Source organism: Cavia porcellus, unplaced genomic scaffold (genome assembly GCF_034190915.1).
Source record: "Cavia porcellus strain 051 isolate PalLab524CR breed Dunkin Hartley unplaced genomic scaffold, mCavPor4.1 scaffold_25, whole genome shotgun sequence".
Lineage (NCBI taxonomy): Eukaryota > Metazoa > Chordata > Mammalia > Rodentia > Caviidae > Cavia > Cavia porcellus.
This window is the reverse complement of record NW_026947508.1, coordinates 31367340-31388854: the sequence shown is the minus strand read 5'-3', so window position 1 is coordinate 31388854 and position 21515 is coordinate 31367340. Positions and strand designations below refer to the sequence as shown.

General features: G+C 46.6%; 1 protein-coding gene and 1 non-coding gene across 6 annotated transcripts in view; one reads left to right on the top strand and one right to left on the bottom strand.

Annotated features, from left to right (window-relative positions):
* The window catches only part of Rhbdl2 (rhomboid like 2), a 46599-nt gene that overhangs the window by 5102 nt on the left and 19982 nt on the right, over positions 1-21515 (top strand). For 3 of the 5 annotated variants that reach the window (XM_013142375.2, XM_013142377.2, XM_003462262.4), the window contains exons 2-3: positions 3703-3812; positions 14199-14462. In XM_013142375.2, coding sequence (XP_012997829.1) covers positions 3768-3812; positions 14199-14462 — 309 coding nt within the window. In that variant the 5' untranslated portion in view covers positions 3703-3767. Of the gene's footprint in view, positions 1-3180; positions 3200-3702; positions 3813-14198; positions 14463-21515 lie in introns of those variants that run through there. The other 2 variants (XM_063236116.1, XM_063236117.1) reach the window with 2 other exon arrangements.
* On the bottom strand, positions 2918-3071 carry LOC111754149 (U12 minor spliceosomal RNA). The gene has a single exon (XR_002788859.1). It is a non-coding gene; the product is annotated as a U12 minor spliceosomal RNA (small nuclear RNA).

Below are 21515 nucleotides of genomic sequence, written 5' to 3'. Positions count from 1 at the left end.
ACTGATGGTGCATGGAGCAGCAGAGGTTCTCATCTGGATCCTACCCAGATGCCTGACTCACTGGATTATGACAATAACATGGTGGCGACTTCAAGGCACTAAATTTTGGAATGATTTGTTACACAATAGCTGCCAGCATAACAGAACCACCAGACAGAATGACATATCACATGAGTCTGTTTTCCCTTAATAGTTTGTTTTGTTGAGATGGGGTCTCTCTATGCTGCCAAGGCTGGTCTCCAACTGTGGGGTTCAAAAATCCTCCTGTGCCCCTAGGTACCTGCTACCACACCTGGCCTTCCCATGAACAGTAATCACTTTTGTAGATCTCCATAGAGTAAATTACAGGCATCTCACCTGAAATAATTCCTCTCACTAATCTCTACCTCTGTTCTCACTCCTGCCTGTCCTGCAAAACAAAGCCAGTAATCCAAGTCTTGTGTTCTACCCTAAGTGTGTGTGCTGAGCAGCAGAGGGGTTGATAGTTTCCTCAAACTCCAGCATTCTTGTGTGTGTGTGTGTCCAGCCTTCTTTATAAAATTCAGCTTCTATGTCTCTCTCCAACCAACTCTATTCCGGAAACACAGCAACCTCTCTCCTGCCTCAGGGCCTTTGCACTTGCCCTTCTCCTTTCTGGCCCTTTTTCTCCTTTCTTTTCCAACACCTATACATGAAGCAGCCTCCTTCAAATAAGTAGCACCTCCCTAGGATGTCTCCCCAGCCCTCACCTCCTTCCTGTTTATTCGTTCCCAGCATTTATCACATTTAAAAATATTGAGCTTGTTTATTGTGTATTTCTCTACTACCTCCAAAAGAGTCAGGAATGTGTGTTTACTCCTCCATATGTACCCATACCAGAGTGCCTGGCACAGAAAAGGGCCCCATCAGAGTTTGCTGAGTGAGTCACCAAATGAAGAAGGAAGAAGGGAGAGGAGGAATGTGGAAAGAGCACTGACAGCACAAGAGTCTAAAACCCTGTGTCCTGCTCCACTTCTGCCCCTGCTTGTCTGAGGACCAGCCCCTCACCTTGTCCCCCAGTGTGCCGGGGACCAGGGGTGCTTATGTGCACTGCGCACCAGAAGCCTTCACATACTTGTATTCATGAATCCCCTTAAGGATTTTGAAAATGCTGTGTTCCTTCCAGTCCAGTTAATTTTAATTGTTGGCTGGGCTATGGATCAAACCCAGGCCTCATGCAAGCACCATCGCCATCCACCCTCAGCCTCTCTCATATATTTTTTTTTTTTTTTTTTTTTGTCTTTTTCATTTTTATCGGTACCAGGGATCGAACTCACGACTGCCTGCTTGCAAGGCAGGCGCTTATGCCGCTGAGCTAAATCCCCAGCCCCACTCTCATATATTTTTAAAAAATTTCATTTTGTTTCGGGATTGGGCAAGGGGTTTGTTTTGTTTTTTGGAGGCAGGGCCTGTTTGTGTTCCAGGCTGGGTTTGAACTCACTGTGTACTCCAGGCTGGCCTCAAACTCACAGCAATCTTCCTGCCTCAGCCTCTTGAGTGCTGGGATTACAGGCAGGCGCCACCATGCCCGGCTGTGCCACCATGTTCAGGTGATCTTATTTTCTCAAGAGCCTGAAATGATACTATTGAACAGAGCCAGTTTCTTGAATTAGTGAGGAAACGGCTCAGGATCGGGGTTCTATTTCAGCCCGTGCCCTGCAGTGCTAGGGTTTTAAATTCATTAAGCAGTGTGCCTGATTTGTGGGCTTCTTCCAGACTTGTATTTCTTTGTGAACATAAGGCACCTATCAAAGCTCATCACATTCAGGAGGGATGATGGTGGATGATGGTGCACTAGGATAGTGCAAATCACAGGCTGAGGCCCAGGTCTCCTGCAGCAGCAGGTACTGTCTTTACTATTCCTGATATTCGTGCAGGGTGCCCCAGTGTGTGCAGTGTGTGACGGAGCTCAGCGAGTCGCATGCATGAGGAGGGGTGCAGGAGCTGAACCCAGATAACTAGCTTTGTCTTTCTGCTTGATGTCATTGGATATGCAGTCATGAGGGTCTCTTTTGGTCTTGGCTGTTCATCTGAAAAATGGGCATAATTATGATATCCTCACAGGGTGGACAGCAAGATCCACTGGCATAAGAATCCACCAGGGCTGGGGATTTAGCTCAGCGGCATAAGCACCTGCCTTGTAAGCAGGCAGTCGTGAGTTCGATCCCTGGTACCGATAAAAAAGAAAAAGACAAAAAAAAAATTAAAAAAAAAAAAAAGTGGACATGGTTCTGTAGACCAGGAAGGGTGAGGCATCATGATAATCTTTTGTGTGTGAGCCAAGCTCTGGTCTCTTCCTCTGCCCCCAGCATCACAAGTGGGCAGAGGTTCAGGAGAAGGTCAAGGCAGGGTCTTTTATTTATTTTCTTTCTTTCTTTCTTTCTTTCTTTCTTTCTTTCTTTCTTTCTTTCTTTTTTTCTTTCTTTCATACGGTTGATGATCTGCCTAGAGTACATAATACCGCCTGATTTCAGGACACTGTGTGTGGTTTGGTTTGGTGGTGCTGGACATCTAACCCAAAGTCTTTAGGCGCGCAGTCTACACCGGCGATGCTACGCTCAGTCCTGAATCTACATTTTATTTTATTTTTTTGGTACCAGGGATCGAACTCACAACTTTGCACTTGCCAGGCAGGCACTTATGCCACTGAGCTAAATCCCCAGCCCCACACTTTATTTTTAACGTAACTATGAGTTAGCTGCCACCTTACATCAAACGGGCTCTATGCTGGAGACTGGGGTGGATTTGCGAGAAGCCCGTTGGTGCCCAGAGTAGGTGGTGCTGGTGGTACCTGGCCTGCAGCTAAGTACGCTGCCCCTGGTCGGGAGAGCGCCCCACAGGGCACTCCCTCGAGGTACCGTTCAGATCAACCTACTTTTTTTGCGGGGGGAGGGGGGGGCAGGCAAATCGCCACTCCCAGGCATCCCGCAAAGTAAGCGGGTCACTTTAGGGGCAACCTTTACCGACTCAAAAATTCGCCTCGCGTTAGCAGTGAGGATTCGGGCTTCACTCACTCGGAATAGTTATTTTCCTTATTCATAAGTTTAACGCACGGGGCAGGGTCTTTAAACCGCAGGGAGCCGTTGGGAGGCTCAGCGGCTCACTTATCTTAGTTCCTCCTCTCACCACGGAGGCTAAGTATGCTTTGCTTCAGGAAAAAGAAAAACCTTTAGAAATGAGGGTTCGTAAAGGCACTTTTGTTTTTAAATCTCTTGCCTATTTATTCCCAGTGTGTCCTTAGAGATGGAGCAGAAAGAAAGCAACTACAATCACAAGCCCATAATATTGAAAAGCCAGTTCTTAATTTCTGTAGCTAAAAAAGCATCCTTTCAAGCCATAACCACAGAAAAATTGCCGGGGCCTTGGGATCTGGGTGTAATAACAGTTTGCAGTGGGAAGAGGGAAGCTGTTAATCTCTGTGGCCCAGATGCCCAGTCCACAGCCTCTCCCATTACCCAGGTTGCCTAGCAACACTGCCCAAAGCCTCCCCACCAGGCAGCCATTGGGTACACCCTGTATACCCTGCACAGCCGGCTGCCTGGCCTCCTGGGCTCCTTGGCCACATCAAGGCTGGGCTCACCCTGGGAAGGGGCCTGCCTGGTACCAATGAATGTGTTGGACCAGCTGTGTTTAAAAAAAAAAAAAGAACAATCCAGACATTTAAATCTGCTTGTTTGAATGCAGCTTGGAAACAGCACCAGCTTATGACCAAAAAAAGTGTCTTTCACTGAAGAAGAAGTGTCCTAAGTATGCTGGCCTTGACAGTGCCCTCCTCGGCCGGCGAAGAAGGGAAGGTGAGCTGACCTAGTCCTCCAGAATCTTGCTCAGGCCCAGGGCGCTTGTTCTTATCTGGTCTTCCTGTGGTAGCAATGGGCACAGGGGTTCTTCCAGCCTCATCCCCCCAGGAGTGGTGATGTGTCATTCTTCTAGAGCTTACACTTGGGTATTCCCAGGGTCTAGTGTAGGTCTGCCTCAGCACCCAGAAGAAGAGGAATATAACAATATGCAAATAAGCAAAATGAAGATGTTCACTTCCAAAATACTCGGTGCTTAGAAATCTTGAGGGCGTCGGAACTCATAAGAGCTTTGGGGTGAGATGCTCAGGCTCGTCTCTCATCCTCTGTGAGAGTTAATTGATTGTGTCACTTTGAGTGAGAAATGCCCAACTAAAATTGGGTCAGCATAGTTTAGGTGTGGCTGAAGAGACTTTCTGAAAACAGAAGGCCCAGCCAGGGTCTGAGCAGCACCGACCAATGGGCCTGCTGCCTGAGTGGAATAAAAGGGAAACGAGACAGGAAGGCTAACTTCTGTTTTTTCAGAGGAGCTCGGGCCTTACCTTCACCTTGGACATTGTCTTTTGGCTTTCAGCTCAGATATTGCAGCCTCCCTGCAGAGAGCCTGTGGCCTCCTGAGATAGACTCACAGGGGACTCTACATGAGTTCCGGGCCTTCCACCTTTGACTGGATCCTTCGAATCTCCACTGTGCAGCATTTCTCTACCGTCTGTGGGTAGCCATTATAAGCCTACCTTGAGAATCCTTATATATTTATGTATCTTGCATTAAATCTATTTCTCTAGTGAGCACTGACGGATACAGATTTTGGTTCTGGGAGTGGCTCTAGAGAAACAGAATTGTAAAAATGAAATTCTGATTCTGTAGGGGCTACCCATGGTCCTGGTGTGAACTGTTTAAAATGCAGTGTGCATACACTTGATTATCCTAATTCATCACTTGTGAGATGTGAGGAGTTTAGCAACTCCATGTGTGATATTTTATTTTCAGCAGATTGGAAAATATTATAATGGTGCTGGCTGGTTGCATTTAGCGTCTCTGAACAAACCAGTGAAGGAAACACAATAAGCTTAAAACATCCATAGCGAATTTGATGTCTTCTAACAGTGAGGACAAATTAATAAAGGGAAATAAGGAGCTAAAATTCTCAGATCCAGACACACATAAAGAATTTAAAAGTTTCTAAGTGTGTCCTGAAAAAAGTTTCTAAGTGTGTTCCTTTAGCCGCAGGGCTGAGGCTGCTGAAACCCAAACACCTCATCATTCGATTGGCTAAACTATGGTGTAAGTTTAACGCTCAGCCTCAAGGTGAGGACACTGATTTGAAAAGAACAGGACACCACAAACTGGGATGGGGATTTTTGGGAAAATCCTGATGAGGCGGGAGATGTTGAGCTCCTGGACTCTAATGAGACTATTTGGGCAGGGGAAGAGATTTCTCCACCCACAGCGTCGGAGGCATCCCCAACCCCACCCCGGGTGGTGTTGGTCTCCCCCAGCATACCAGAGGAAACTAACCCAGTGTTGACCAAGCATAATAATTCTGACATCCCTCAGGACGCACCCTCACCACCCACTTTACCTCCAGCCCAATACCAGGCTCAAATCACAAAAGGCTCCAAAGGGTGATGTACACAATAAGAGCTGTCAGAAGGTCTGCTATTTTCCCAAAAACTTGTTGAGTTTTCTAACTCTTATAAGCAGAGACCTGATGAATTTAAGAGAGAGAATGGATTTCATGGGTGTGGGTAAACATACCCATAACGGTGGTCGTAACATACACTTAGATTAGAGTTTGTCAGATATGGGCCTGTTAAGCAGAGACTGGAATTTAATGTTGCAGTTTGTGGAGTTAAAAAAAAGATATTAGTAATTTATTTGACTGGTTGGCAGAAGAATTGGTCAAAAGATGGTCCACTGTGAATGAATTAGAGATCCTGATTGTTCGCTGTCGATGGAGGATTTAGAGGCTTAGGGAAATAAGAATGCTGGGATGGATTTCTCAGGTTAATCCTAATCTGCCACACTGGGATGATCCAGAAAATGAATCCTTTACTAAAGCTTGAGAAACAGATTCATGAGGGGAGCACCGTTACCCCTAAAGAGCCTTGTCACTGTTTTTCTCTGTATGCCAGACCTTATAGTAGGGACCACGCTTACTCAGTTGGGAAACTTAAGATCGGTGTGTTTAATTGGATGCTGGAGTGACAGGAGTCAAGTGGCAGCACTAAATCACCAGAGGGAAGGTGTACATACTTACCATAAGGGACAGCAGAAGCAGAACAGTGACCACAATGGTCTGACACATGTAGACCTATGGCATTCGTTGCGTAGCCCTGATGTTCCCAAAAATGAAATAGAGGCGAAGTATACAAAGCTTTTACTAGATTTATAGAATAAAAAAAAATTAAGTACAAATGAACAGAAACCTACTTCAAATCATAATAACAGGCATTTACAGCCCCTTAGCCAGATCCTAGATTTGAGCCAGTTTCAGGCCCAGAACCCCATATCCCATGGAGAAAAGACCCTGGTGTACCACCAAAACTTTATATAGTCAAATCTGCCATCCTTCCCCAAAGAAACCTAAGGCCTTTTACTAGGGTACATTGAGAGAAGGGAAATGGTCAGATATTTCATGGGCTACCAGACACTGTTTGTGAACTAATGCTTATTCTAGGAGATTCAAAATGGCACTGTGGCCTTCTAGAAAGAGGAGGGCCATGGAATCAGGTGACCAATGGAGTTTTAGCAAAGGTCTGACTCACAGTGGTCCAGTAAGTTCTCCAATCCATCCTGTAGTCATTTCCCCTGTTCCAGAATACATGATTGGGATAGACACACTTGGCAGAATCTTCATATGGGTTCCTTAATCTGTAGTGTGAGGAGTATTATGGTTGGACAGGTCAAATGGAAGCCGTTAGAGTTACCTTTGCCTGGTAAAATAGTAAACAAAAAATAATATTGCATCTCTGGAGAGATTGCAGAGATTAGTGCCCTATCAAGGACATTAATCAAGGATGAGGGTGTGGTGGTTCTCAGTGCATTTCCATTTAATTCTCCCATTTGGCCTATGCAGAAGGTGGATGGGGGCTGAGGATGTAGCTCAGGGCCAGGGATATAGCAGCACAGTGCTTGCCTGGTTGAGAGTTTGATTCCTTCCCCCCCACCCCCCAAAAAAGGAAGGGGTGGAGAATGACAGTGGATTACTATAAATAAAATCAAGTGATGACTGATTACACTGTTATACCAGATGTGATGCCCTTGCTTGGACAGATTGAAAATTTGCTTTCAACTGGTAAGATCAGAAATACACCTGCACTGTCCTACCTCAGAGTTATATAAACTCTCCAGCCCTGTGCCACAATTTAGTTTGCAGGGATTTTGATGCCTTTTTCTCCCATGAGGTACACACTGGTCTACTACACTGATGATACTATGATGATTCGACTAGTCACTCTGGGTTCCAACCATGCTGGATTTGTTAGTAAAGCTTTTGTGAGCCAGAGGATGGGAAATAAATCCAACTAAAATTCAACATCCCTCCACTTCAGTGAAATTTTAGGGGTCCAATGGTTTGGGATACGTAGAGATATCGCTTCTAAGGTAAAAGATAAATTGTTGCATCTGGCTCCTCCTACAATTGTAAAAAGGGCACAGCTCCTAGTGGGTGTATTTGGATTTTGGAGATGACACATTCCTCACAATGGTGTTTTACTCCAGCCAATTTACTGAGTGACTCAGAAAGCTACTAATTTTGAGTGGGACCCAGGAAAGAGCAGGCTCTCAACAGGTCCAGGCTGCTGTGCCATATGATCCAGCCGATCCACTGGTACTTGAAGTATCAGTGGCAAGTAGGGATGCTGTTTGGAATCTCTGGCAGTTGAGTTGCAGTGGAAGTCTTTAGGATTTTGGAACAAGGCTCTGCCATTATCTGAAGACAACTACCTTCCCTTTGAAAAACAGCTCTTGACCTATGACTGAATGCTTGGCCATAGGACACCAGGTTACCATGTGACCTGAGTTTCTTATTATGAGCTGGACATTATCTGATTCACTAAACCACAAAGTTGGTTGTGCATAGTAACAGTCCATTAGTAAATGGAAATGGTACATACATGGTTGAGCCAGAACAGGTCCAGAGGGTATAAGTAAGTTCCATAAAGAAGTTGCCTAGATGTCCATGGCTCCTACTCTTGCTTTTGTTTCCCAGCATGCACCTGTGGCCTCATGAGCCATATCATATGATCAGCTGTCAGAAGAAAAGTCTGGTGCTTCCTGTATGGATAATTCCACATCTTATGCAAGTACCACCTGCTAGTGGGCAGCTGCAGCATTCCAGGACATCCCTGGAGGACAGTGGTGAAAGGAAATTGTCACAGTAGTCAGAACTTCAGGTCATGCACCTGGAAGAAAAAATGGTCAGATGTGCAACTGTATACTGATTCATGGGCTGTAACCAATGGTCTGGCCAGATGATCAGAAACTTGGAGGGAACATGACTGGCAAATTGATGACAGAGATATTTGGGGAAGAGTTATGTGAATAGACCTCTCCATATGGGCAAAGGCTGTAACAATATTTATCTTCCATGCTCACCAAGAAATGACCTTGACAGAAGAGGCTTTTGACAATCTAGCGGCTAGGCTAGCCTGTTCTACAGATAGCAGCCAAGCTCTTTCTTCCCCCACCCCTGCCATTGCTCAGGGGGATCATGAACAGAGTGGCCATGGTGGCAGGAAAGGAGGTTATGCATGGGCCCAGCAACATGGACTCTCATTCACCAAGGCTGATCTGGCCATAGATACTTCTGAATGTCCAATATGCCACCAGCAGATACCAACACTGAGTCCCCCATATGGCATTGTTCTCCGGGATGATTAGCCTGTGAGTTGGTGACAGGTTGATTATATTAGACCACTTTCATCATGCAAAGGACAGTGCTTTATCCTTACTGGTACAGATACTTATTCTGGATTTAGATCTGCCTTCCCTGCATGTAATGTTTCTACCAAAACCACCATCCATTGACTTACAGAATGCCTTATCTATCATTATGGAATTCCACATGACGTGGCCTCTGTCCAAGGAACACATTTTAGGGACAAAGAAGTGAGACAATGCTCTTATGCTTATGGAATTCACTGGTCTTACCACGTTCCTCACCATCCAGAAGCAGTTGGGTTGATAGAAAGTGGTCTTTTGCAGATCCAGTTACAATACCAGCTAGATGACAGTAGCTTGCCGAGTTGGGGCAAAGTTCTTCAAAAGGCTGCATATGCTTTGAAACAACATCCACTATTTGGTACTGTGTCTCCTACAGTCAAGATTCATGAGTCCAGGAATCAAGGGTAGAAGTGGGAATACTACTGCAGAACATCACCCCTAGTGATTCTTTAGCAAAATTTTTGCTTCCTGTTTCCACAACCTTCTGCTTTGCTGGCTTAGAAATCTTAGTGCTAGAGAGTGAAGGGTTGTACCAGAAAGTACAACAATGTCAACTTAGCAAGGCCTTGTCTCAAAATTTAAAATAAAATGAGATAAAATGTTTAGGGAATGTAGTGAAAAGGCCCTACAGAGACCAGGCAAAAAGAAGTGCACCAATAACCTACCCCAGAGCCAGGTGAGGGCAGTTCCTGGGGATGCTACTGTGTATGGTCCTGCACATATTGTCACAGATACACCTGGCCTGGATGCTGGATGCCACTCTGACCCCTGTGGCAAGGTACAAGAAGGGCTTTGGCATGTCGTTTTGATGAGTGTCTCAGCCAGTGCCAAAGTGTACTGTTCAGTAGAGAGAATGGAACTTCACAAAAGATGAAGAGAAATACAACTAACCAATTGTTTTTCTTTTCTTTGAGGCTTGAAGTGCTAACTATTCGGTATGGTTAAAATTCCTCAATGAGCTTTACAAGTAACTTTACTTCTGTACTTGCATCATCATGTAGGGACTGAATGCAATCACTTAAAAATTTCTGGCTAGACCACTGTATTCTCTCTTTCATGATGGTCCATTGTTACCCTGTAGAGTACATTCTTCTCTTACTTTTAATTGGCCCAAACTGGCTTGGAAGATAATGTTTCTTTTCCTACTTCTAATAAATGTAGAACCTCACAACCTTTAAAAAATTCTGGCTATAGTTTACAATGTAATTTTGGAAGATATGTGTGATACATAGTGAATCAGGGTGTCTGAAAGTTCTTCGGAAAAAAATCGCTTGCTAATGTCCAGGGTCTCTTATGTGAACCCCTGTCTGACTCTGCCTCTGTCTTGCTCTCTGACAGGGTCTGGGTGTGGGAGCCTCTTGCTTCAGCTTCCCAAGTGCTGGGATTACAGGTACACACTGCCGTGTCTGGCTATGAATCTCTTTGCCAGTGATTTTTTTTTTTAAAAGGAAGACAACTATTTTGAGCAAACAAGCACAGTCTTGTCCTCCTAATCTTTGTCCAACAAACTGGCTCAGTGACTCATAACACATGCAATGCTTACATTAGGCAAGATTAGGAAGTCAGAAAGATCTTTCATGTGTCTTCCTAAGAACACTTACCCATCATGCAGGAAGGGTTTTGTTCTTGATGTGCAAGAGGAACACTGCCGTTTTCAACCAGAAGGCTAGAGCATCCTAATGATTACCCCCTTTTCCTCTTGGCAGAGTAAGTACATTTCATGGTGGTGCCACCCAGTGTTGATCTGCATGTGTGTGGCATTTCAACAAAGAGTGGGCAGCAGCAACTTGCTACAGATATGAGGTAGGAGGTGTGGCATGACATCATACCAGCATTTAAAAAACACCAAGAAACCTGCGTGCTCTTTGCTTAGTGAGTAAGAAAGCAAGTCCAGCAGTAAATAACCTTAATGAGTGTGACTGTGGCAGAGAGAGGCCAAGTAAATAACTGGACAGCTGTGGACGCTTTTTATCTCAGTGAGACTATCATGTGATCATCGCCAACTGTTTTATTTTGAGGATCCTGGTCTATACAGTTGGTCCTCCCAAAGTTCTGACACTTCTTGATCTTGTATCCCAACTTTTACCTAGAGAACTTGGAGTTAATATGCATTGGCAAGCACGCCCAAGCAAAGACACAATTAGCGACCTTAGATCAGATTTGCTTCGTGAGGCCCCACTGAGGAAACCCTGCACCCAGGACTAGATGTCCAGGTGAGCAGGTTTCAACACAGTGTGAGGAAGAACTGCTGAAGAATTAGAATGGTCAGAAGATGTGGCAACCCTTCTGAAGTCCCTCAGGTTGCTTATAATTTCTCACTTGTATAAGTATTTCTGCTCTGGACATCCTTGGTCTATAGCTTTGTGTACTCTTTTTTTTTTTTGAGACAAGGTATTGCTATGTAGCCCAGGCTGGGCTTGAACTCACAGTGATCCTTCTGCCTCAGTCCCCCAAGTTCTGAGACTACAGGCATGTGCCACCACGCTGTCTTAGCTTTGAGTATTTCATACATTTTGCTGGATAAAATTCTAGAAGTAAGATGTTATGTCAAAGATATATGCATTTTGTGTTTATAGAAGCTGCCTGTTGCCTTGCAGGTGATAGCATTAATTTGTATCCACACACTGCAACCCTCCCCACCCAGCCTGGCCAGTGTAGAATGTAGCCTTTCTCACTGTAGCCAGTGTGACTGGTGACATTCCCAGGGTGGTTAACTGCATTCAGAAATGCAGGCGTGGGACAGGGGAGAAGCAGGAGTGGGAGGGACAGGAACATCGGGGATGGGAGGAGCACCTGTGCGGGGGCCAGGGAAACAGACAGGCAGCAACAGGTGCGATGGTGACTGATGAGAAGTGGAGATGAGAGGCAGCAAGTCACCACCAGCGGGCTCAGCTCGAGTTGCTAGAATTCTGTATCAGATCTCTTCATTGTGTGTGCCAAGGAAGACCACCGACATGCGATGGGACTTGACCTGTCCACGTGGGGCAGACACCGTCCCAGCACAAGACGTATGCTTAGGCACTTGTGTACCCAAAAGGATGAGTTTGAAGTCAGAACATTTCTGGAAGTTTTGAAATCTACTTTGTTTGGGGGCACTGAGCTATATCCTTAGCCCCTGAAATCTGAAGAGAAAATCTAGAGCAAAATGTAACTTATTTTCCTAGCTACTTTAAGAAATGCCACATTATATTGTTAACAATGTGGAAGTTTATTTTCTTATAAAATGATCACGTATGGTATTTAAATTCACAGTGGGACTTACTTAGACTCTGCTAAATGATTACATCTACAGCCTTTTTTTTTTTTTTTTTTTTTTTTTTTTTGAGACAGGGTCTTCCTGAGTTGCTAAGTTGCCCAAGCTGAGCTTGGGCTTGGCATCCTCCTGCCTCAGCCTCCCAGAATGTTGTGAATGAACTTATTTCTTAAATGCTTTACTATCTGTAATTAAAGTCTGCTGATGGTATATCTATACTGTAACTTTGTCAATTAAGAGTGGTAAAATTAGAAGTAACTATCACATGATACTACCTTGAATATTGTGTCACATGATCACACAATATTCAAGGAATAAAATAGCCTACGGGTGACCTGGGGATGTGCACCCCTAAGAAGGAAGTAGATGTGGGGGATGGGAAAAGCTTTTATTTGCAGAAAAATTGATGCAGACAGGAGTTGGGAGGCTGAGGCACAATGATCGCTGTGAAGTGGAGGCCAGGCTAGGCTACACAGTGAGATCAGGACAGCCTGTATTAGAGCAAGATTCTGTCTCAAGAAACTTTAAAAAAATTGCTTCAGAAAAAGAAAAATAATTCTTTCTTTCTAAATCCATTGATAGAACATATTGCAATGTGGAAAGTTATCTAATGAGATTCACTTGGAAATACATTTAATTTGATCTGATTCCCAGTAAACTGCCTGTGAGAGGAGACCCCAGGCTCAGTTCTACCCTTCACTCCCATCCATCCATCCATCTACACAGCTACCACCTGCCCACTGCCATTGATAACTAATAATTATAGAGTGCTTTACAGTACGCCAGCTACTATTCCAAGTGCTTCACTTGCATTTTCTCCAATAGTCTTCTCAACAGTGCTGTGAGGTAACCACTGGCACCTCTCCTTTACGCTGGCATCTGAGGGTTTCCCAGTGAGTGCAGGGCTCGCCATCTGACCCAGCAGTGCCACCCACAGAACTGTGTCCTTAAGAATTAAAAACAGGTATTTAACCAGAAACTTGTACCAGGGTGTTCCTAGCAGCTCATTCACAATAGCTCAAAGGTGGAAAAAAAACCCAGTGTCCATCAGCAGAGGCATGGCCACACAAAATATGGTGTGTCCATAACAGTGCTTATAATGCAGAGAAGGGGATTCTGGTTCATGTGCAACATAGGTAAACCTCGACATCATCACTGCTAAGTGAACGTAGTCATATACCAAAGGGCACACATTCTAGGGTCCCACTTATCTAAGCTCTTCAGAGCAGGTGAATCTGCAGGGACAGGAAGCAGTCAGTGGTTGCCAGAGCCTGGGGTGAGAGGGTTTGGGGTAGTGAGTGCAGTGGGTTGGGGGCTGTTGGGTAGGATGACGAGAAAGCTTTGGAAGTAGGTAGTGGTGATGGTTACACAACACTGTATTATACTTGATGCTACTGGGTTGTATACTCTGAATGTTTAAAATGATAAATTCTATCTTATGTGTATTTTATTGTAGTTTGTTTTGAAAAATGTAACTCGAGGCTTGGAAAAATTAAGTGCCTAATGTAAGGCTATCTTACAGCTGCTGTGGGGCATCTGGCTCCAGGGTATGTGTTGGGTTTTATTGCACACAAGGTCTTCTTGTGTGGCTTAGGCTGGCCTAGAGCTTGTGATACTCCTGCCTCTGCCTACCTGAGTGCTGGGATTACAGACCTGTGTCACCTTTCTGACTGGTTCATGCTTTTTATTTTTATTTAAAATATTTTAAAAAATGATATTAGTGCCTGAACCCAGAGTCTTGTTCATGTACCCACTGATCTATATCCCCAGCCCGTTTTATTTGTTGAGATGTGGTTTTGCTAAATTGCCCGGGCTGGCTTTGGGTTTGAGATCTTCCTACCTTAGTCTCTCAAGCAGTTGAGATTATATATGTGAGCTGCCATACTTCCTTTTTAAAATTTTATTTAATTAACTTACAGAGAGAAAAGAACACACAAAATTTATTACGTGCCTAATGCATGGGAGTACTAGAGTCTACATTTTTAATAAAAACAATTTTTTGAAAAGTGAAAACTTTATTTTGGGTCATTTAGGAGTTCATATCTTTTTGATCATCTCTCTGTGTCTTCCATCAACACACGGAAAAGGTCTGGGAAAACAGCTGCTGCACTGGGGAGCCCAGGAAAGAGCCACAGCCTGGAGACCAAAGGGTCGCCATGTCTCCCTGATGCTCCTGTCTCTTGCAGGTGGAGGGAGGACCCGGGGCAATGGCTGCTGCCCATGACATGGAGATGGAGAGCATGAATGTCAATACGGACAGAGAGAGAAAAGAAGAGCTGGAGGAAGAGAAGCTGGGAGAGCATGGAGACCATAGCTCTCTTTGCAAGAGCAAGAAGGTCCACAGGATCATCTCCAAGTGGATGCTTCCTGAACCTGTCCGGAGAACTTACCTGGAGAGAGCGAACTGCCTGCCCCCGCCCGTGTTCATCATCTCCATCAGCCTGGCTGAGGTACATGCAGCAGGCACAGCCTGTGTTCCCACCGGAGGTGCAGGCTGAGTAGGGGCAAGACCTAGGTCTGGGAGAAGAGGCTGGGGCGGGATGAAGAGGGGTTGGCAGGGAAGGGGCAGCACATGCCGAGCCTTCACCCCACCCCTCCTGGAGCGGCCTTTCCTGGCTTCCCACGTTTGGGTTTCCCAGCCAAGGTTTGGGTTTCATTCTCTAATCTCCCGCCCAGCAGTGACTTGAGATTTCAGTGGCTTCCTTTCATCATAGATGGTTGGGTCTTCAGAAACCAAAGAAACTTGGAGTTGTAGATCAGTTTCTTATAAACTAATTTAGATTGGTTGGCAAGGTCTGTATGGGGCTGTATGTATAGCAGAATCATAGGCTGCCTCAAATTTCAGAGCAGAAAAGTGAGATCCTTTGAGGATGTCTATTTTGGGCAGCAGAGGGCGTGTTCTCTGACTCTGGTCTGGGCAGCTGACTTGGAGGTGGATGACTCACTCAAGGGCAGGTCTTACTGACCATGCCAAAGCCAAGCTCCTGAGCCTCAGGAAGAAGAACATTTTCTACTGTGCTGTCCTGTGATGTCCTATGGCAACATCTCAGAGCATGGCTGCCCGTGGGATGTGACCTAAGGGGCATTATGACATCCCCAATGTAAACCTTTTAAATCCCATTGATATCTCTGCTTCCTTATCAGGGACTGAGAAGGTCTGGGAAGAGGGGTGGAGAACAAGGGAATGGGGTGCCAATGTGGCTAAAACACCACTGTTAGACAGTAAATGCTACGGGCAGGCCGTTTCCTGTAGGAGGATCAGGAGCAGCTGTAAGATACCTGCCTCCTACAGAAGATCTGCTTTTAGTACTTTTTAAGTGATTTTTTTAACTGGCCGTTTTGGAGATCAAACCTTGCAGGCACTGTACCACTAAGCTATGTTCCTACTCCCTAAGTAAACTCTTGTTTTGGAATAATTTTAATTTATAGAACAATTGCCAAGGTAAATAGAGAGTTCTTGAACACCTATTATGTAATTTCTCCAGCTGTTACTATCTTATAATTCCATAGCACATCGATCAAAACTAGGAAACTAAGGTTTGTATATAATGGGTTGAGTATCCTTTGTTTGAAATGCTTGGAACCAGAGTGTTGCAGAGTTTAGAGATTTTCTGCTTTCAGAATATTTGCATACATAGACTTTACCCATTCAATATCCCCTATCTGGAAGTCTGAAACCCAAAATGGTCCAAAATCTGAAACTTTTTGAGCACCAACATGATACTCAAAAATATTTTTGGATTTTGGGAGCAATTTGGATTTCAGATTTTCAGAGCAGAGATGGTCAACCTGTTCTATTAACTAACCCCGACTTTACTTGGATTTTACCACTCTTTCTGCTAATATCTTCTTTCTGTCCCTCCGGTCTCCTCCAACACAGAGCTTCACACTGCGTCTGATGACCATGTCTCCCTTGTTTTCTCTGATCTTTGACAGTTTCTCAGTCATCATTTTTTGTGACTTAGATAATTTTTGTTGTTGTCTTTTGAGGCAGAGTCTTGCCATATAGTTCAGGCTGACCTGGACTCACTATGTAGCCCAGGTTGGCCTCGAACTTGTGGTGATCCTTCTGCCTCAGCCTCCCGAGTGCTCAGGTTGCAGGCATGTGCCACCACGCCTGGCTGACTTTGATAATCTTGCATCATACTGTGTCGATGTCCGCTCCCGGCCGGCAGGAAGGACACACGACACAGTCTGGTAGTGGACAACCTTTTCTTTTTATTTTTCTTCTCCGTACAGCCTGCCCTGGGTTCTCCCAGCTGAAGCCTCCTTTGGTCCGCTCCCCGCGGCTCCTTTTGTGCTTCAGCCTGCCCCAAAGCCTCTACCGGTCCGCTCTCCGCGGCTCCTTTTGGGCTTCTACTTTCGGGCTTCTATCTGGCTTTTTCTTCCGCCCAGGGGTGGCACCGGTATATATACGGGTACAGTGTCCAATCATGTTAAAGTAAGCAAGGCAAGCTGATTGGCTAACATCATCAGTTGCCAGGCAGACTATATTGTTGAGCGGGTTGTTTACGCGGTAAGCAGGAAACTAGCATATTCGATGGGAGGGGTAATCTACCTCAGGCCTCACTCTTTACTACAGGCCTCACGTCCGCCAAGTGAGGCGACCGGGCTCGGGGCTGCGGCTCCCAACATCTCCCCCTTTTTTATTTTTTATGAATGTGCGCATCGTAGCCCTTTCTGGACTGGGTGCAGAGGCTTATGCCCTATGCGTAGGCCCACCGTAGGTCCTTGGCTTAGACCCTGGTCGGCCGTCCCATGGTCTGTCAAGGCCCTGAGGCCCTCGTCCTTTTTCTAGGGCCAGGCACAAACTGGACGGAACCTGGATGCACACAAGCTTGTACTCATTTCCTCTCCGTAAAGAAATCCCCTCGGAGAGAAATTTAGACCTGGGCAGCATCTAACAGTCCAGCGGCTTACGTGCAGGATGGGGTAGGGCCTGGCTTAGGTCGAGTCATGCTGGGGAGGCACGCTCTTACCCGTCATTGACTCATCTACCCTGCTATATCATAATTTTTTAGAGGAGGAGTGTGGGAAGCTCACCGTCCCTAGACTCGGTCGTAGGCTAGGCGAGCGAGCCATGCATATGCCTGAGGATCTTCTTGTCCATTTCGGGCTACCGCTATTTCTATTCATCTTGTTGGTTGGTCTGTGATGGATCTCCAGTAGGGCAGGTCTGATCTTCAGTCGAGGGCTTTGTTGCCCGTGTCAGTCTCTCCGGTATCCACAGTGGTTCTCGTCCCGGTTCCTGTGGGAAAACACAAACCGCGCCTCGGTTCCAGCTGATTACCGGATCCGGGCCCATCCATTGTCCTGTCAGGACATCTTTCCACTTCACCCACCCTTTATGGTTGGGGGAAGGGTTGCAGTGCTCCACAGCTGGGGAGCGATTATCATTATTTAAATTTAAAAAATTGTGTGTGAATAGTGCCATGGATAATCGTGCCTTTGGGGCCAGGCCTTGGCCTACTCCCCCTTTTTGTTTTTGTAAAATTTCTTTGAGGCTTCTATGAGCCCTCTCAATGATTTCTTGACCTTGGGGATTGTATGGGATACCATGTTTTAATTGAACCTCTATCATTTTGCAGAACTCATTGAAGGCTTTGCCTATATAGGCTGGTCCATTATCAGTTTTTAATATTTTTGGTTTGCCCCATGCGGCCCAAGCCGCCAGGCAATGATTGATCACATTAGACACTTTTTTACCTGTTTCTGCTGTTGTAAATATGACGCGAGAACAGGTGTCTGTGGAAACATGAACATATTTAAGAGTCCCAAACTCCTGTATATGTGTGATGTCCATCTGCCAAACATCACCAGGGATCAAACCTCGAGGGTTTACTCCCATCGGTATGGCAGGTTTGTATGTGGCACAGGAGTCACATAGTCGCACGATATCTCGTGCATCTGTTCTAGAAACATGGAAATGGTTTGCTAGTGTCCTGGCATTAACATGAAATTTATCATGGAAGGCACGGGCTCGCTCGATTGGTGTTAGTAAGGTAAAAATCTATAACGGGCGAGTGGCAGTGTCAGCAGCCGCATTCCCCTGTGTCATGGGCCCTGGCAGGGATGTATGTGCTCTTATGTGGGTGGTGAAGACCTTATGGTGTCTGTTCTGAAGCAATGTCTGGATAGACAGGAACAGTCCAGCCACTGTGGAAGTGGATCTAATTAAACCGGCAGTCTCAAGCACTTGCATAGCATTGACCACATACCTAGAATCGGAGACAATGTTAATGGCCTCTGAGAACCGTTTAAGAATCATTTTAACGATCTGCAGTTCCACCACCTGAGGCTGATCTGGTTCAAATTGTATGGTAACCGGGGGCTTGCCTAGGATCACATAGGCGCCTATCCCCGTCTTAGAGCCATCTGTGTATATTGTAGTTGCTGGGACTAATGGCTCAGAGGCAGTAACCTTTGGAAAAATTATAGGGTGCTGAGTGACAAATGACAAGATGAACACCCATATAAGTCTGGAGGCGACACTGAGGTCCACACCTGCTGACCCAGGGGTGGCCCTTGTTGAAGGCTGCCACCCTGAGCTGTCCTGTCTCTGGGGCGGGGGCCCGTCTGTGAAGGGGGCCCCCTCTGGCCGTTTTTTGGCTCTCTAGCATCTTGTCCACAAATACGGTTGCCCTGAGCATCAAAGACCGACCTACACTCCTCAGCTTTGTGTGATCCCTTCTTGCATCGCCCACAAACATATGGCTCTTTATTCCTAGGACGAGGCCTAGCATCTGTATTGTTTGGGCAGTGACGTTTAATGTGTCCTGGCTCCCCGCAGGCAAAACACCCTTTAGCCTTACATTCCCCTCCTGACCCGCGAGGTCCCCTCTGCTGTATAGCCGCGGCCAGGAGAGCAGCCACTCCCGAGTTGGAGAGCGGCCCCCCTATCTCTCTGCATATCCTAATCCAGGCATTGAGGTCCTTGTTCTTATGAGGAGCTATCGCTGCCTTGCACTCCTTTGTACATTGCTTAAAAATCAGCTGTCTTACCAGCGGTTGAGCCACTCCCGGATCAGAAAATATCTTATCGGCAGCATCTTGTATTCGGGCCACAAAGTCAACAAATGGCTCTGTGGTACCCTGAATTATTTTTGAAAGACACAAGGAGGCTGTTCCAGCACCACTTACTTGCTTCCAGGCGCGGAGTCCTATGGCATTGATTTGCTCATAGACAGCGCCGGGGAACTGGGTCTGGTCATCAGCGTGCCGACCTTCTCTCATAAGCATTTCCTTGTTCCACCCCCGGTTTCCTCGATTGGCGTTTTTCTCAGCCTGCTCGGCAGAGAACTCTGCATACCAGGCTCGCCAATCCAGGTAACTACCCGAGGGCAGACACGCCTTTGCTAGCTGAATCCAGTCCGCGGGGGTGAGGGGCCCAGAAGACAGATTCTCCAGCATGGCAATGGTGTAAGGCGCAGTCGGCCCAAAAGTTGTAACTGCATTTTTAAGCTCTCTAATCTGCTTTATCTCAAAAGGCTCCCATACATTGCGTCCCTGGCCCATAGCTACTTGTACAGGAAATATCTCGTAGGGGTCACTATCTATCCCAGGTGGATGTACCTCATGAGACAAGCGTCCCCCCTGCCAAAGCCGCCTGTAAAAATACCGACCTGCCGGCGGCGGAGCATAAGACAGCGGCCGTGATTGGGCGGAAAATGGGGGCCCGTGCATCACTTCCTGTTCTGGCGAAGAGGAAGGGAGCTCCCGGGCGGCCGCCCCGCGGCGAGGGATCGCCTCCGGAAACGGCCCCCAAGGTGGGGCGGAAGGCTTCGCCTCCCTCTCGCGCCGGGGAGCGCTCAGGAGCTCTCTACTCCTCCGCAGACCAGGTTGAGCAGAGCGCAATTCGCGGGGCAACGCTGGAAAAGAACCCTGCGACTCCTTATTGAGCGATTTAGGCTCCTGACAGCTGGTCTCTTTGGCCTCCTTGCCATTCAACTTTCCCTCGTCCTCGGAGTCAGACGACTCCGAGGCTAGAGCCCCGTCCTCCTCCTTAGCATCCTTGTTCCCCTTGACAGACACCTCTCGGGAGCTCCCTGACTGGGCCTGCTCAGATACCCTGCATACTTTTGTAAGCTCTTGAGAGCTTTCTCCACAACCACCCTCGCTCTTAGTGCCGCTACCTAACATGTTTCCCATCTTTTAATATGTTACTCACCGCGTGAGGCCCAAGGAATCCGCCACTTACGCGTGAGCCTGAGGGGAGTCTAAAAGCCCTGTAGGTGCGCGCCACCCAGAGCCCAGGCTTATCCCCAACTCACCTGTCTCGCAGCTCTGTACTGGAGCGTTGTCCACTTCCACGTCTCGGGGGTGATCAGTCCCCGGGCGGGCCTCCAAATGTCGATGTCCGCTCCCGGCCGGCAGGAAGGACACACGACACAGTCTGGTAGTGGACAACCTTTTCTTTTTATTCTTCTTCTCCGTACAGCCTGCCCTGGGTTCTCCCAGCTGAAGCCTCCTTTGGTCCGCTCCCCGCGGCTCCTTTTGTGCTTCAGCCTGCCCCAAAGCCTCTACCGGTCCGCTCTCCGCGGCTCCTTTTGGGCTTCTACTTTCGGGCTTCTATCTGGCTTTTTCTTCCGCCCAGGGGTGGCACCGGTATATATACGGGTACAGTGTCCAATCATGTTAAAGTAAGCAAGGCAAGCTGATTGGCTAACATCATCAGTTGCCAGGCAGACTATATTGTTGAGCGGGTTGTTTACGCGGTAAGCAGGAAACTAGCATATTCGATGGGAGGGGTAATCTACCTCAGGCCTCACTCTTTACTACAGGCCTCACGTCCGCCAAGTGAGGCGACCGGGCTCGGGGCTGCGGCTCCCAACAATACTGGTCAGGTGTCCTTGGGGTACCCTCCCAGTCTGGCTTGTCTGATACTTTTCTCATGATTAGACTGGAGTTACAGGCTTAGGGGAAGAGCAGCAAAGAAGCAAAGTGCCCTTCTCACATCACCTCAGGAAGTAGAGAACATCCCTGGGGCACTGACCTTCACCCCTTGATCAAGGCAGTATAACCATTGTGAAGTTACTGTTTGTGCCAGTATAAAGTTACTATATATATTTTCAGAGTTTATTCACTGTAGAGTTACCATTTTCCTCTTTTCTTATTGTAATCTTTGGAAACCAGTATTGACTTACTTTCATATTAACTGTACTTGTGAGCTAGACATGATGGCTCCTGCCTGTAGTCCCAGCATCTGGAAGGCTGAGGCAGGAGGATTGCTGTGAGTTCGAGGCCAGCCTGGGCTACATAGTGAGCTCAAGGCCAGCCTGAATTGCATAACAAGATTCTGTCTCAAAAGATCAATAACAAAAACTGGACTTGTCAATGAAAGATCAAATGGTGGGGCTGTAAAGGTGAAGGCAGCGGGTAGGGAAGAAGCTAAGAGTGTTAGAGAACAGTGCTAGACGGTAGGTGTCGAAGAGCAGAAGAAAAGGAATTTAGAAAGAGTCTTCTTTACAGTGTGCTGCTCTCAACACAGCTCGAAGCAGGATTCA